General features: G+C 37.4%; 2 protein-coding genes across 3 annotated transcripts; both read left to right on the top strand.

Annotated features, from left to right (window-relative positions):
• Window positions 1-930: 930 nt before the first annotated feature.
• LOC124405480 lies at window positions 931-9,142 on the top strand. Of its 2 annotated transcripts, none has more exons than XM_046880398.1 (2): window positions 931-1,461; window positions 8,437-9,142. In XM_046880398.1, exons 1-2 carry the CDS (start codon window positions 1,402-1,404, stop codon window positions 8,746-8,748), a joined length of 372 nt encoding a protein of 123 aa, XP_046736354.1. In that variant the 5' UTR covers window positions 931-1,401; the 3' UTR covers window positions 8,749-9,142. The 2 variants fall into 2 exon arrangements, with proteins under 2 accessions (XP_046736354.1, XP_046736353.1); XM_046880397.1 differs by lacking the exon at window positions 931-1,461 and adding an exon at window positions 6,906-7,187.
• Window positions 9,143-12,870: 3,728 nt separating this feature from the next.
• On the top strand, window positions 12,871-15,662 carry LOC124405479. Its single transcript, XM_046880396.1, has 3 exons — window positions 12,871-13,306; window positions 14,191-14,520; window positions 15,356-15,662. The coding sequence occupies exons 1-3, from the start codon at window positions 13,124-13,126 to the stop codon at window positions 15,494-15,496; spliced, it is 654 nt and encodes a 217-aa protein (XP_046736352.1). The 5' UTR covers window positions 12,871-13,123; the 3' UTR covers window positions 15,497-15,662.
• The last annotated feature ends 1,800 nt before the right edge of the window (window positions 15,663-17,462 follow it).

The raw sequence follows: 17,462 nt of genomic DNA on the forward strand, positions 1-17,462 counted from the left end.
CAGTGCGACGGTGAAGAGTGAGCGATCGGAGAGTGCAAATTGATGTACCGTTGCAGTTGGACATGAGAAAAACGAAGATATTTTTGAAACATATTTGGAGTTAGTTTGCATAATTTTCGTCAGCAGTAAAGAGTTCCTTTTCAATTTAAAATTACCACCGCAAAGGAAGTAAGTTTCTTTGAAAGAAGATGTTTCATGTGAAATAAAAAATCGTAGTCACAAACCATTGGAAATTCGTTTACGAATGTACAAACTTCTTTTATCGGCTTTCAACATCGAACTCTGGAAGAAAAATTTCTGCATTGAATCGATATTACACCAAGCAGCGATAAAAGTAACGAAATTCTACATTCCAAGATCGGTGAATTAAATTCGGTAACAATTGAAGACTCCTTTTTTCTTCGTCATCGTCAATCCTTACCGACTGAGTAAAGAGTCGCTTATTTTTGTTCCAAAACTATCGATATAGCCCGTAACGTTTTACTCGATGAAAGAGCCGCAGTTACAGCCCAAATATTCAAATAATAATTATTTGCTGCATGTGAGAAGAGCGCAAAAGGATACGTATGTATGTACGTACAATTTCTACGATTAGTGTGTACGTAATTCAGTCACATAACTCATACGTCATAATCCGGCGTTATAGTAACGCGAAGCAAATAATTGTTATTTGAATATTCCTGCCAGATGCTCGTCGAAATAAGTCAACGCTCTACGACGCTTCGCAGGCATGATTTGCGCACGTTTAGAACGCCAAGTATGCAATTGACCGCATCAAATGATACATATGTACATCTACAAGTGCAAGTGTAAGAGATTCCGGCGCAGCCCGCCCTGCACGTATGTAGTACAGAGAGTGCGGCTAATCGTAGGGTTCCACCTACTCCGAGGAGGTAGGAGGTAAAGCGTGGATCGTGGAACGCTGTGTTTAGTAGAGACCAGTGACGTTGGCCACTGCGCTACAGGCGCGCGTTCAGCACAGTTCGGAACACGTCACGTGACGGCACTGAACTGATTGCCAAGCGCCAAAGCTGGCTGCGTTGCGGCGTGCGCAAACGGGGAAAGTGTTTATTCGTTGGCGTGCGTTTCGTAGATTTTTAAAGAATTAAGTAGGAGCGGTGAATAATATTGTGGATAATCGAATTTTCCAATGAATAAAACACCGCGAAAATCGACCACAGCGTTTTACTGTAGATTAATTTTTTTCAAATCGCCGAAATTCAAATCGAGGAACGCGAGCGGTGATCGGTAATGCTATTGGATGAAAGAAAGTCATTTTCATCATCCTTGTTCGCGAGCATAGTTGTATATATAGCTTTCCAGAGCATGCAGCGTGGGTCGTGTGAAAATTTTGGATTGAAAATAATCCGGTGATAATTTGTGATTAATGACCGAATAAAAATGCCGACTGGCATCAAATGCTTCAAGAGGTTTTTCAAGCATACCTGGCATCCAGAACAGGTACGGGATACACCTTATCGCAATATTTGTTAGATTCAAATTCATCAACTTCACTCCACTTCTCAGGATGAGCGATGAATTTATTATACATATATAACCGATTACATGAGCGGATTTGTTCGTTATTGCAGGTAATCTATACTTGCAAAAGATATTCATTTATTATGAGGTACAATTTTCATTCTTGTCTCTTCTTTCGTAACCCCGCGGCATTATTGTAAATCGAAAGTACGGCTTTACTGCCGGCACACTGACGCATCGAAACACGGAAAGACCCAAGGTGAACATTCCTTGCGAATATTTATCTCGCGGTTTTTAATGTCCTGTAAGGCGCGGCATGTTTCGAGGCAGAGAGAATGAAAAATGAATGTTATATCTGCTTTTGTTATACAACTGAATGAATTTACTGAACAATAACCGTTTAATTATGTAGCGTGATTCGTTGTTTTCATGCGAGTACTTTTCAACTTCGCAGTGTTATCTTTTTTTTTTTTTTTTTTTTTGTCTCTACATAATCATTACATCATCAATAAATTTCAATCGAATCGTCTTCACCGATTCTCTCCCCGTCGTGCGAAACGATAAAAAAATTTTCGTCACGTAACCAAAGTTATGTCGTTTCACGTTTAACCATACAGCGCCGTACTTGTTGGGTGCTTAGGGAGTTTCAAAATTTTATCACCTTCAAGTTGCTGATACAAATATTTGTGCGTGACCACTTCGATCGTTACCATTCAGGTGAGAAAATCCCGGGTTCATTGAATTTGACCAGTCACCACTGTTATCAGTTGATTCAAACAATTATTCATAATAGTGCCTATGCAGGCAGCTTAATTACGTTAGGTAAATACATTTATTTTCTGTGCCCTTTCCGAAGAGAGGTTCAAAGTTCTTCGTAGAACAGCGTATCCGGTTCTTATTTTTCCTTACATCGTGGTTCGAGTTATAGATATTTTTCCCTTTCTATTTTTTCCAACAAATTTTTTCAGCTCCATTAAGTCTTCTTTCCATCAAAGTTCTCGCAAATGCTAGTCAGTGAAGTCAGGGCGAAGGAGAACGGAAATTATAAATTGAAATTAGAGGATTAAATTCTATATATAAGTAGGTATGCATCTTACTATTGTACGAACTTCAGTCAATATTGAAAAAAAATATGGTGTAGAAATCATGTGAGAAATGCAACAAAGTTAGAGTTTCTTTATATAGCAGATGCTAAACCTTATCGCAATGCTTGAGTCAGTCAGTTGCGGTAAAGCCGGATGTGCGGTATTCAGGCTTTGGAAAACGGTAAAAAACATGTTATTCAAGTTATCTGGTTATAAAAATATTTCTAACACCGATAGACGAGTACTAACCATAGTTATTGACAAAGTGGCGGCGAAGCTGTTGCTTGAAATTGAAACCTGCAGGTATTAGAGCTGTGAATAATTGTAAAAATGCTGAAAACTCGCGGTAGTTACTATTAGAAATAAAATGTGTCTGGAAAATAATACGCGGACGTTTCAAGTCCTCGGTGTTTTATTGTTTGTTCGAGTTTTGTTTATTTATTTTTTTTCTTCACGCCAATTGAAAAAATACTTCAACATACTAAATACTTTCGGAGGGAATTCTTTGCAAGCAGTTGAGTTTCTAGCAGGTACAGTATCGTACACAACGATATGACGAATACGCGTCGACTTTATGGTGTATAACAGGTTCGCCAATTGCACGGTCATTAAATATTCATAGCCGTACGTACATGCCAAAATTTTCGCCTGTCTGTGAATACGTTTTTGGGATAACCAGATTACCATTCGGGAACGGCTTCGTGAATTCGTTAAAAAGTAAGGTAAATTTTTTCACCGAGATGTTTTAGAGACGATCATCGAAATCCAAAAGTGTGTAAAAAAATTCTGATCCATGATTAAGATTCTTTCGTATCAAGACCGAGTCGTATGAATAAAATTATCATTTGTTACCTTATATCCTGTCAAAACTCTTTCAATCCGTTCGTATTTTGCACTTGAACTTGAACTTCGGCAAGAAATTTCCGCCTGTCATTCAAATTTCGGTTTCTTTTGAAAAAATTCTACTGTAGGTTTACATTTTGATCAATTTTAATACTGCACACGTTTTGAACACTACATATTCATAAATAGTATCACAGCCCAATATCGAAATTTTAGAAATGATTTGCCCCTTCTATGAGTAAATAGTAAATAGCCATGAATTTTGAGAATAGGTATATATGTACCAAAAAACATAATTTCTCATCACCAAACCTTTCGAATATACAATTATAAATGATCATCTTTATCCAACTGTATGTTTTTAAACCAAGTCAATATAAGCTGCGTCGATATAGTGAGAGTGGCGGAGAGAGTGTCATAGAATCACCGATAACTATAAACGTATAATATAACCCATAAACAGTGAAAAGTGAAAGTTCACGTTTGATTTTCCCTGCCACATACCATATACACTGAAATCGCCGGAGGGCTGACGTACAGGTAGACTGACAGTGCTGTTATACACAACTCTCACACGGGAGTCTGTGTGTCTACTGTATACATTAAAATTCATCTTTCGATTGCACGAGCCGCGTATCAAAATTTTTGTTTTTGCATGAAAAAAAAAAAAAAAATAATAATCGTTTTTTATAATTGTTATACCGTCGTTCAGTGTTTGATTGCGAGTGTGCATGATTGAACCGATTTTAAAAAATTTGACTTATAATACCGTGAACGGTTTTACTTTAGAGTTATTAAATATGTGTAATAATTAAATTTATCCGACCGTATCGCACTAAAAATCTGTCTATTGACAATACGCTTGTTACTCGCAATTGCGTAATGCAATATTACGAGTCGATCGTTGATAAATAGAGTCGATTTATAAACTGGGTGAACACACCGCAGCGATTCATTGATTGGGTTTTTTTTTGTTTTTTTTTTTTGCTTTTCCTTTTAACGTTTATGCAATAGATTGGTTATAGAAAGTTATCAGCTATTGCGCGTTCTCTGAATGTAAGTTTAGCAGCAAGTAGCGCGGCCGTGGCTGGAATTGGAGTGCATTATAACACGAACAAGTCCGTGTCCCAGACTATATGAAGTTCCCGAGCATATGGTGAATAAATCTGCGAAAATCGTGAGGCAAATATCCGGGTTTAAAATACCGAGTTAAAAAGGAAGAAGACAAAAAAAAAAAAAAAAAAAAAAAAAGATTGCAACTCGTTTCGTACAACCGGATTTCCATAAAGGTCAGCATGAACTATGGCTCATTACCGATTGTCACCTCTCTTTGAATTGCCGAGAAGTTTCGGATCGGATATCGTCTTCTTAAAAGTATGGAATTCAATCGAAGAAGTACTTATAATCCGATCCTCTCATCGTTATTCTCTAAAAATTCTCCCGTCGTTTTTGTATTCTGCAAATTATGTGCATTGATGACATTGACATTTTGCAGACACATTAAATATCACATTGATCATTGTGACAGTTGTCTAAAAAAATAAAAATAAATAAATAAATATTTATATATATATAAAATAAAAAATTATCGTAGAGCTGCACCGAGAACTTGAAATTGACGAATGAAATTAAAGAGAAGAAAAAATTTGCCACATGCATGATGTATATGCATTATCAGGTAAAGCGGTAGCAGAGGTGTACATACATGCTCGTTTCAATGGTAATTTAAACGACCGGCGCACGATGATCGATTGGATTTTGATGCAGGGGCTGCCCGCGACTTTCTTTTACGAGGCAATTGCGATCATATCGCGTTTATTGATATTTGAAAGTTGTTTGGGATGAAAGAATAATGCGGATGAAGCATACGATGATGTTTGAAGCCCGTCAATTAAGCCGCTTAAGAGGAGATATTATATACTACGAATCGAAATGAAAATTTTCTAAGGCGTGTAGGAGAAATCACTTTCTACCAGTGACGTCAATGAAACAAAAATTATTGCCACGTTTCAGCATCAGTTTTGTCACTTATAGTCCAGTCAAAATAGGTCTGAATTCAAAATATTCAGCTCGTGGCTGCATTTTTAATTTATAGAGGTTTTCAACCCTCAGGAACTTAAATCTGAAGTCATTTCGTCCGGCTATACAGCTCAAAAATGACTTCATATTTGAGTTCCTGAAGGTCGAAAACCCTTATAAACCAAAAAACAGCCACGAGCCAAATATTTTCAGAAGCTTTAATTCGCCCAAGTTTCGTCGTACTGTTTACAAAGTGCAGATACTTTAAAAACAGTGTCACCATATGAATTAAACTTGTTCATGCACAAATCGCAAAAAGATCAGTGCAGATGGCGCGTTGTCGCGTTTTGAAACTGACAATAACATGACAGCTCTTCTTTTCCGCGGCATTTCGCGGTTCGTTGGCAATTCAAAAGTCTGTAAGAAAATCGGTCAACAATTGTAAAATGATCCAGCGAACTATATACGCAGAATTCTGTCCACCTGCCATCATTTATCAGGCAAGATCCATGTAATTATGGTGCTTTTTTAAACCCATCGGAAAATTGTCACAGCCAGCCAAATGAGCTTCACCAAATTACGCAAGGTACGAAATATATGCAGTACAAATTAGAATTTTTACGAATTGCAAAAAAGAATTGATGCTCTTTTGTTGGATCTTTGTTGAAATCACTTATTCGGATTCAATCACTGACTTTCCTGATCTAGTATATGTATAATGCGCCTCATTAATATGTGTTTTCCACCACAGGTTCTGGTCCGTTTATAATCACACAAAGTTGTTGTGTTCATTCACACCGCAACTTTCCATACATTGAGTTGCGTGACTTGTATTACACAATAATATTTTTCAATTTCACCACATCTCGATGCGTGTACACGACAGAAGAACCCCGTTAAGTTCTCGACCTAATCTAATCTGTAATCAACAGGACAAACAACAAAACATAAGTTTTTTTTAATTCGCCAGGGATTCGAAGTGTCTCAAATTCAGACTCAAAACGATATTCTTTTAATTTTCGCCGTGAATTACGATATGATACATTGAAGCTTATCGGGCAAGAAATATGTAATTATTTTTTTAAACGCGGAACGGAATATTTGTCGCTTATAACGTTAAACGGTGGTGCAAATCGCAATAATTTAACGAGCATTAAACGCTGAAGTCCACAATTGATTGATAAGGATGCCCGCGGGGCGATTGGAGCGTCCCCCTCAAAGTTCGTACACACTTGTTCATATGCGGACTAAACCGAGAGGTTGTCACATGTAGAGATAAGTGGAATCAGGGGTCAAGCCTGATAACAGCCCAGCGACGATACGATTCTAAATCCCGTCACAGCGACGGATTCACTCGCAATCAGTCTGCCGTTGATCGCGAGTCTGAACGGAACGGCCAAAGAACCAGGGGGGGGAGGAGAGTAAAGAAATATGACGCCTATTAATCCGGTTAACTCGATCGTAAAACATTGTTTACACAATTAATTTACAAGAGGTACTCGCGTTTAAAAAAAGAATCCACATTACATGTAAAAATAAATGGTCGTTGGATGATCTGCCGGAATGAGTTTCTCTCAGAAAAATAATCCCGGATTATACAGAGAGATGGAAAATAGCCTCGATCATTTTTTGATCCGAATTTATTCTTGTTGAGTGATTTCCAGTGTTTTATCACAAACGTCGACGGTATTTATGATCGCAATGACCCATCATGGCAACACTTACGCTGCTAACTGCCACGGATTTCATCTCAACAACGTGAGTCTATAGGTTATATGTAAAGAACTGAAGCGATTAGGGCAGGAATTATCCGTATATAAGGCATTCCGAGGGGTGTGTATATATGCGATCGTTTTAAACGTCGACTGTGCTGCCGAAAAAATTGTCGGCAAAATTCCGCTTCGAGTAAAATAAATCAAAAAACAAATAAAAATGTAACCCTACTACCATTTTACTGTCTTGACCTTCTCCTCTGTTCCCGATCCTGCCTATATTCCTCACGATTAGATGGTCGTCGTTCCGTCCCCGAGCTCGATGTGGGACTATCCCTTTCCTTGCCCGTACCTGGACCGAGTTTGTGCTGGAAACATGAGACCGGTATTCAGCGCTGGACCGGATCCAGATCAAGACTTTTTCCCAAGCAAGACACGATCCTCCCGAACTTCGAATCTAGTAATTTTTAACCCACGTGACTTGGTATAGTAATCTAATTGTATAATTTTTTTTTTCTTTTTTTTTTTTTTATGTAACTTAAAGTATCGAATTATATATGAGAATTTGAGTTTCGTTCTAATCGGCTGTGGCACAAATCAATGGCACTCTTTTTAATGTACAAAGAATTCTTTAGCATTATAGTAGAAGACTGGAGTTACATTTTTTCAACACATGAGTTAGGAAATCGTATTAAACGTAGATAAGGAAGCAAGAACGCATGCATTTCTCAACTTTTCTAATTATGTTTATAAACGTATAAATATTATACTTGTACGTATATGAGAGAGAGAGAGATAGAGAAAGAGAGCAAATGTTGCAAGAGTTTATCTGAGCCAATTAAACTTTTTTTGAAACATTTTGACTAATTATTATTCATTTAAAATGCCCGAAATTTGATCAACGCCGAGGTATAATAAAATCGAAATAAAAAGTCACGATAAATTTAATCTACAGGATGTATAACAACGACACTCCGTATGATCTATACCTATATTAAACGAATGTTGATATTATACGAATGAAAGAAATAAGTGATACCTAAATTATGATAATTGAAATGTAACAACATAGCGTCTAGATGAAATTAAAATCCAATCCAATTTTCCTCTATACCCAGATTTGCTCTACCCTATATACAAATACGTGAATAAATTTTATTCCAAATAATTAAACTAGTCAAGCTAATAAAAGTATATTTTAGAAATCCATTAATTTCAATTCAAACTGCTATTATAAAATGCGATGAAGTGGAATGAAATAGCAGTGATAAAACGGTTTCTGCGATTCTTTTCAGATGGAGAACGCGAACTTCAACGCCCCGAAATCGGCCTCCGAAAGGAACGGGGACACGGAATTGACCGAAGTGAAGCTTTCCGTGCCGACGGCGAGCGTCGCGACGTCGACGCCGACATCGTCATCTCCGGCTCCAGCTCCCGAGGGAATTCCCTGCGGCAAAGGAGGATGCAAGACGTCCAGGAGCCGAGGCGAGCCGCGGCCCGAAAGCCCCTGGCATCAGCTCAAGACGATATTCCTCGTATCGGTCATTATCGCCTTAGTAATCTGGGTTATCGTCTACACGCTACTGACTCAGTACCAGATCTTATGAATAAAATTTTTACACAGAAGTATATGAAGCGTAAAGATGATTGGCTTGAAAAATTGTAATCTTCAACTGGTAACGCAAAAAAAAAAAAAAAAAAAAAAAAAAAAACATCTATATATATTGTGCGGTTTTTCATCGCTGTGCGGTGAAATTGTTCATTGAAAATATTATGACTAAAATCTGAATGAATTGAAGAGCATTTACCGACTGCACTCACTCGGTCAATCTCAATAATTAATTGAGTCATATTTTTTAGACACTTCCAAGTGCTTCCTCTCAATCTTTCTTGATAAGAAAATCAAATTTGTTAAGAAAATATGCGGTTATCTCAAGCTGAACTATTATTGATTATTAATGGTGTTATTTGAAGACACGATGTTGTCTAATTAAATTCTGCTTAAGTGAAAATTCCAGTGTAGGATATAATTAAAAAAAATTCTATTACAGTGTGCTAGGTACTATCTAAATACCTGGGTTTTAATCGAAAAAAATTTCAATTACGAAGGAATCACTTTTTTCAATTCCGTCAGGTATATTTTATACATATTTATATGTTTTTATAAATTTTCTTCATTCGTGCATTATTATTGCAATCAGAATTTCCGGCCTAAATTGGAAGCCTCAATTTGTTTATCCGCGTGATCTGATATATCGTTTTTTTGACCTTTTGCTACAAAAGAAGTATTAAATATTGATATAATACAATTGAAACGAAACATGAAAATCTGTGAAACTCGTCAGCGACGTCCAGTGCGTATAATAAATCAGTCGTATATCCACGAGCGAAATTGTTTCGCAAAAAATTCATAGGACCCCGTAAATATAGTATCTATTATATAATAATAAATATAGAGTGAAATTATTTTTATTTTCTCTAAAATGGATCGTTAGTCTTCCAAGTTATAACTGGATACGATGAGACCGTCCATCTATTACTTGGAAAGACGTCTTAATGGAATTTCTGAAGCCCGGGTTTTCCTGAATTATAAAATTTAGGGTGAAATCGGTATTTGATAATGTTTACTGTTTAGTAAAACAACCCGTATATAATTTTAATAAATTGTAAAACTCCAAATGGCTACCGAATCGCAAAAAAAAAAAACGATGGTCGGCTCTAATATCAATAAAACCAGCCAATTTCAATGATCAGAGATATTTTTGTGCGACAATTTTCAGTCGCGCGCTAAATAAATAAAAAGTCTGGCACAATTACACGTGATATAGATCAATTATACAGTGTAAATAGTTTTACATCACCTGTATGCATATACTAGTAATTAATACACAGATATACATATTTATAAATATAAATATATATATATGCGCATGGATATAATCAGTGAATAAATAATTTATATACTTTTCATATAATTGTAAATAACTAATGCGTTTCATCATTTGTAATATAAATGAAAATTATGAATTTAAGTAATAACTGTAAATACGCCTCATAATAAGTATAATTCGAGATATTGCTAAGAGAAGAGAAGTCGTATAGTAATAATATACATAATATACCTTGTACATACATAATGTTATACCTACATAGAATAAACCGATCAAGAACGATCTAATTACCATGGAAAGTACAGATGGTCGATTGTTTCCATCATCGAGCGAAATCTGAAACTGTCAATTGAAGCCTTGCTGAGTCGTCATCGAGTGAATTGATCAGGTTTTGGTCGAGTTGTCTAATATTATAATTGGTCGATCGGAGTTTTCAAACTGATTGTGAATCCACATCCATAGAGAGTGTACGCAGCCTATAATTTATAAAGTACGAAGCATATGAAGAAAAACAAAGGCCAGTCAACGTATTCGCGATGTATATATTTTAAAACTGTCAATTTTTGCGTACGTACGTATAGAATTGGTAGAATAAACCAAATAGTGAAAGAGTCGTTCAAGTTTGTCAGATTAATTTCAAGCAGTATTAAAGAGTATTATTATACAAGGAAAACCAGGAAAAAGTGCAAATGACGTTTCGCTTCCGCATCTGCGGCCAATCGAAATGTTGAAGCGAAATCTCGTCGCATCTTGAAAGAGCCAGGACTCTGTGAGAAGCAAAAGATAAGAGGTAAGAAGCGTCAAGGAATTCTGTGCAATCGTTGCAGTCTTTTGCGACGATTAGTCGAATATTCGCCGTTGATTATCCGATTAAAAATTTCGCTTTCCGCTGACGAAAAAACGGCAGTTTAACCTTTAATTGAAGAACTGCGTGCAGTCATCTTACTTACGATCACGTGTGAATCTTGACTGAAATCGCATATTTTGATGAACACGATGTTTTCGTTTTTGAAATGGCTAAAAAAAGATGTAATACAGAATTTCAAAAACGATAAACTCGGCATTATAAAATTTTTTGTATTTTCTACACACGCATCAGTTTACAGAAGAATATTGCTATGTAACGTTAATTTTTATAAACTCCATTGTACCGATAATATCGAGAGATCAATTAAACGGGAAGATGGATCACTGCATTGTTCATACATACAAACTTCGAAATCCAACAACCTTACGACAAGATATTATACTTATAACCCATTAGTAATTTCCTATCTAGAAAATATTGTAGTGCAGTAGCTGAATATATAGATGAACGATTACAACAGCCGACAAGAGATATAACAGAAAAGCCAACTATAACTATATTAGCAAATTAAAGATAAAAAATAGAACCAACGCGATAAGCACGCGAATAGTTCGGCCATTTTACGTCCCTCCGATGATGAGAGTATGAGAATATAAAAAAAAAAAAAAAAAAAAAAATAAGAATGCTATAAAGATGTAAAGGCGAATAGCACTGACTGGAAACAATAGTCATTAATAAAAATTGGGGCAACCGCATCAATGGTTAACGGCGAAAGGGTTAACGACATCCATCTTATCTTATCGACCAACCAAGCTACAGATCGTCTTATAATTTTACACAGCGATTATAAGTTACGATGTCCCCCTTAGCTGTAGATGAGACGAAAGTATATTATATCACCGATTTACCGATTGCGAATTTCATTTTTCCCTGCAAGTATAGAATTCGGTGTGATGCACAACAGTGGATGAGTGCATCGTGTTGTACCGTTAATTCGGCGTACTTATGCAATCCGCATTCTTTAGCGAACGATCCGCGACGAGATTCCTGAATTTGGATCACCGGCTTCCACGGTGTTTTTCATCCTGTTTCGAAAATACTGATGACAATTAGTATCAGCGATCAACTAGCGCAATGCTCTGGGGCAATAGGATTGTGGGAATCGTTACGCGGTCATCAGATATATTTAAATAGAGGTTCCGAACATATTGGAGAATTAAGAATACCGCCTTTGCTGTGTGACCCTGACGAATAATTCACGACTAGATGATGTAACGGTTAATAGATAGTAAAATTTGCTACGGGTTTCGTATGTAAAAACAATTTTGCCATGTCTTTTAACTAACTGCTTCGAAATGAAATCTCGACGACGACGTGGTTCTTTTTTCAGTAGTTTATTAAGTACTCGTTTCGAATATTGCATCACATCAACGCATTAAAATTAAACAAAAGTATATTATAATCGGCAAACGCGCGTACCAATGTGCTCGAATTATGGGGAACGGTAAGGAATCCTATCAATCTATGAATCTGCAAGTATAATTCGATAGCGATGTGTATGTGCATAGCCTGGAATAATCGTTACGAAACACCTGTTGTCCTCGATAAACCGAGTTAAGCAACAGCTCAGGACTTGAAACGCGTTGCGGCGTTGCGATTAAACAAACTGGAATATTACGTAGCATGATAGTACGATTTTGAAAAATCTCCAGATATTTCTAGCCAAGAAAAGCTGCTAGTAAATAAGTATTGTGGAAAAAGTATACGTTCATTCACACCAAGTGTTATACTCATTCAAAGTCCAAGAATTTTATTTGGACTAGCTATCTCGACATTCGGTCCTACAATCGAATAAACAAGTTTTGAAGTACGGGAGTAAACGATGATGAGCCGATAACTTTGACGATAAGCTTTATAATTGTGCCCACGGGGTATATCACTTCTCGAAAACAATTCCACTCCTCTTATGGTAGACCTAACAAGGCGACTGCATGCAGAACTGCAACTCTACACTTCGGTCTGGTCGATTTAATCGCGACACTTGCGTTCACTCGAAACCCAAGAACCAATGCCCAGCTCGACTTATCGAAGGCCTGTAGCTGGTGTTACATCATAAGGAGAATAAAATTCGCGAATGATATTAGATCGGCTCTGAAGAATCAAGAGACGCGATGCTCGACCGAAATACTTGATCAAATGATCGCTTGGCTCGCTTGATTCCATCTGCCTGCAGTACAGTGATATTCCAGTGAAACGACACTCCGTATCCCAACTCCGTTCTGCATGCCCCGACCAAAGGAGATATCGACAACGAGCACGGCTGCCGCCGATACTCGGCAGACACGACGCGAACTGCTGGTGAAACGGTTGGAGTTTGATAAACCGCGGCGAAAATATTTCCTCTATCGCAGGCCTGAAGTACTGGACATCAAAGCAGAATTATCAAACGTCGAACTGACGCAAGAGGTAAGTCCCAAATCCTGTTCCCAGTTGCAATCGCGGTTTACCTTTGCCTTGGTCTTGTGGTTGAAGTAAGTTTTCCTAATGCAAGCGTCTAGCGTGGGATACAGTGAAAAGTTAGATATTTGATACACGGATGTCTTAATTGCAACGTCATGTTTAACTCTGTTACTGTAATAAATTGTCTTCTTATTTTTTTCACATTTTTTTTACACTATACTTGGTACCAAGATACCAGAAATTATGATCGAAGTTTCACTTCATACTTACAATTAGGGTTTGGTAGAAGATATCGAGAAAGCGGTCTCATGATTATTATATTCATACTAAAACATTTTCCTCGGCGACAATTGATTGATGTGAATTTTAGTAACGAGGTCGTTATCGATGATGTATAATTCCCATTGAATACAAGAATGATCCAAGTTCACTGGAAAAATCTTGAAACCGAAATTTTTTAATTTGCAAATCTTTGAAGTGTCGTAAGCACAAAAAGAAATTATTGTGTCCAGTAACTGGGACATCTAGCTGTATCTCGCACATGTACTGATTCTGAGAATACCAAAGCGGTCGGTAAGTTCGTTTTCGTGTATGTCGCACTCGTCGTAAAGAAAGCTATGAGTCAAAGAATTAAACCGAAGTAACGTAGTTTCGGGGCCAGACGAATTCAATTTTGAATAATGAAATACAGCAAGTTTCACTGAATGCAGTTCCACAATATAGACAACATCGGACCATGTCACTCTAAAGTTTCTCCAAGAGCCTCTTTCGCTTCCACTAAAAATAATAACTTGGTTTTCTTTACCTCTTTCAAGTCTCTCACGATCTGTAAACACCTCCATCTACAATCACATGCACCGTGTTAACGAAGGGTTAAGAACTGAATGAAGTGGGATGTTTTAGGGGGCGGTGGAGGCCCTGCTGCAAGCCCTGCAGAACCCGAAGCGGAAGTTGGTGTTGGCCAGACCGCGAGGAGGGCTCCAGGAACACGAACGACGCACAACCCTCTCCCAAGACGAGACTATCACGGCCAAGTCGACGACGACGAACCCGGACCTTCGAAGAGGGCTGGTTCAACGCTGCTGCAGGAAGAAGTCGAGCAAGCGACAACCAGGTCGACGAAGCGAAGGGAGAGTAGCGTCGAAAAGCGAGGGGCCAGCGTCCAAATGCATCCGATTTCTAGCTCCGAGCACCTGGCCGCCGATGGGATGGATGCATCGGTAATCTCTCTTTTTCTCCCTTTCTTTTTCTCTCTCTGCACACACGCGAGATGATTTCTAAGGATCGTTTTCTTCCGACGGCTGATCTTTCATTTCTGAGCGACATTGAATTGGAATGAACGCGATGTTATTCACGGTTGTACTTTCACCGACTATTTCCGACGTTTATTCTTAACCCCGAGAGATTTAGCTTTTTCATTTACCGGCGCAAAAAACGTCGAGCAGATTTGCAGCCTTGGGACGAGACTTTACCAACTATTAGGTACCGAGGCTATTCGAAATTTCCATTCTACGTGTTCGGAGCATATGATGATTTATACAGAATCATTTTACAGATCACGATTTCGATACGCAACTTTTATAGAAGCTGTTTAAAAACCAATAAAATCTATCGTTTTTGCAATCAAAATTTCTTGCATTGTGAGTAAAAATTTTGGTAAAGTTGTTAGCGTAATTCGGTCCATGACGTTCACTTGGCTGTTGGTTACGATGAAAAGCTGCAGCGTTACAACTTCATCCTGCCTACTTTCTACATACTTATATCCACGACGTGGGTTGAATGTCCAATATATGTATGACGTACTGTCACTATCGTTGGCTTTAATTAACGGGGTTACAATTGATGTATAGTTGGGGACATCGTACAAGGTAGGTATAGTTATATACCACGGGAAAATTTTGTTATCCATGTACTTTGCTTCAGCCTACGTAACCGGTTGAACAAAACGTTTGCTTCCTGTATGTTAACGGCAAAAAAGAATATAGAATTCCTCCGTGAAATACTGACTGTAACACCGTTATGCTTGTGACTCATATAGTCGAACTTATTTTCTAGTCATCCTCATCGGTGGAGACACAGAGAAGATCCAGACAACTCTTGGTCGGCTGGGACACCTTTCGCTCCAGGACAATGCTGCTCCTGATAGTGTTACTCGTCGTCTGGGCTATCGTCTACTTTCCGATAATCCTGACGTGATTTCATGAGTGCAAAATGAAAACGGAAGAAACTTTTTATGCGAGAATGCCATGAAATAAGTGCTCTTCGTTAATTGATACGGAGAGAAGAGTTCGGTTAAAAAAATGATTACTAGCCATTCTTCGTAATCTTTTAGCTCGGATCTAGTCACCCGATCTGTGCGATACTAGGAGGAAGTAAAATCGAAAATATCGAAACAAAAGGATTGACCGAAGATACCTTGGCGCGATTATAAACTTGATTCGTTACTTTCGAGTGCTTTCAGTTACCAATAATCAAACTCGAAGTAAAAATATGATAGCAAATAGATTTTTAAAAGTATTGCGCATCGATTGATGACTCTGATTTTTCACAATGGCGTTGGGATTTTTACATTTACTTTTTCATGTATCCAACCGAGGAGTTATCCACTTTACCGACTGATGATACGTACGATCTGTTGATCCAAGTGTTCATCCGCATGACTTACCACGATTTCACGCAACTTCGAATAACTTGAAACCTCAAGAGACGATTGATATAAAATTACCACGTGATTTCACATCATTTTACAATTTACACGACTCGGTACCAATTTCTATAATCTTCTAGCACTGAGAACTATACTTTCGTATCGAGTTGCTAGTGAATACAAAAAATTCATCGTCGGATGTGCACGTGACTCAAAGGGTGATTGACCGCTCGTATCAAGTAACGAGTAATAGATTAAGATAGATTATAGTAATTGTGTAATGGATGGCGATAGACAAGGTCAGGTTACGTTATAATTAAGTCATGAAATTAACGTACACTAATCGCCTTGATTCTTTAAAGATGGTTTCATTTGAATGAAAAATAATTGTATATTTTACTTAGATATCTAGCATCTTTTTCTTCGGAAAATAAAGAAAAGTCACGTTATAATCGGTAAATAGGGAAAAGTGGGAAATTTCAATGACGTTAATAACTACTGCGTTTCACTTAGACGCGCAGAAATACCGATTAATGTATTTATTATTGGGCTAAGGTGCAAACTCCAAATCGTAAAGTCAAAATGCGGTTATAATCCGGGACAGTATGTTATTATCGCAGAGATACAATTATCAATAATTGTTGCAAAACCCTGAGTCAGTGGCAAAGTCGTAAAGTCATAAAAATGAGGTCAAAGAAAGATGAAAAATTATTGAACGACGAAAATCTAAACCCTCCATTAGCGAATTATAAACACGATTATCAAGAAGTACAGATTTTCCAAATATATTATACGCATTTGAATGCATTTACGTTAATAATTCTTAGTGATATGTGTATATAACATATGGTATCAACAAGCCGAGAAGATCATGTTGAAGTCAGTAACGTTATCGTGACGATTTAGTTCCTTAAAAATCATTGCAGAATTAAGAAAATAGTGATTTTTTCTCCAATGTTTTGTAACGATAACGTTACCAACTTCAACTTCGTCCAAAAAAATATTCAGGGTAAACTACTGAACACGCATAATTTTCGACGCTCAACTTCGGTTCCGTTATTTGTGTACCTGTGCCACCCATGAATGGTAGCGTAATGGTTTCTTCAAATTCGAGAATGCCAGGGTTGACCTGCACCATGAAGTAAGAGAGGTGTTAAGCGAATACTTGTCGCATGCACATTGAATTATACGAATGTAAATAGAATTGTAAGTTTTGCAAAATAAATGCTAATTATTACAACACAACATTATGCAAAAATTGAATTCTAAATACAATTCCGAGGACTGAAAAGAGTTTTCCTCATTTTTCGATTCAAGATATTTCTTATCAAGGAGGATAAACTTGGGCGAACTTTGACGTTTAAGATTCGCAATGTCAGTGCCACGTCTTCTGGACTCTCCATAAGCCAATCAGGATCGTTCGCAAAGCTGATCAACCAATCACTACCGTGACTTTAATTCCTTTATACTAGGTACAAGATAATTTCGAACGAACGTCAGTAATCTTGCTCGTTA

Source organism: Diprion similis, chromosome 4, assembly GCF_021155765.1.
Source record: "Diprion similis isolate iyDipSimi1 chromosome 4, iyDipSimi1.1, whole genome shotgun sequence".
Taxonomy (NCBI): Eukaryota; Metazoa; Arthropoda; class Insecta; order Hymenoptera; family Diprionidae; genus Diprion; species Diprion similis.

Coding starts and splice junctions, on each gene's coding strand:
- LOC124405480 (XM_046880397.1), top strand. CDS start 7,122: ATGATCGCAATGACCCATCATGGCAACACTTACGCTGCTAACTGCCAC. Junction 7,188..8,436: donor ACGGATTTCATCTCAACAAC/GTGAGTCTATAG, acceptor GATTCTTTTCAG/ATGGAGAACGCGAACTTCAA.
- LOC124405479 (XM_046880396.1), top strand. CDS start 13,124: ATGCCCCGACCAAAGGAGATATCGACAACGAGCACGGCTGCCGCCGAT. Junction 13,307..14,190: donor ACGTCGAACTGACGCAAGAG/GTAAGTCCCAAA, acceptor AACTGAATGAAG/TGGGATGTTTTAGGGGGCGG. Junction 14,521..15,355: donor CCGATGGGATGGATGCATCG/GTAATCTCTCTT, acceptor CTTATTTTCTAG/TCATCCTCATCGGTGGAGAC.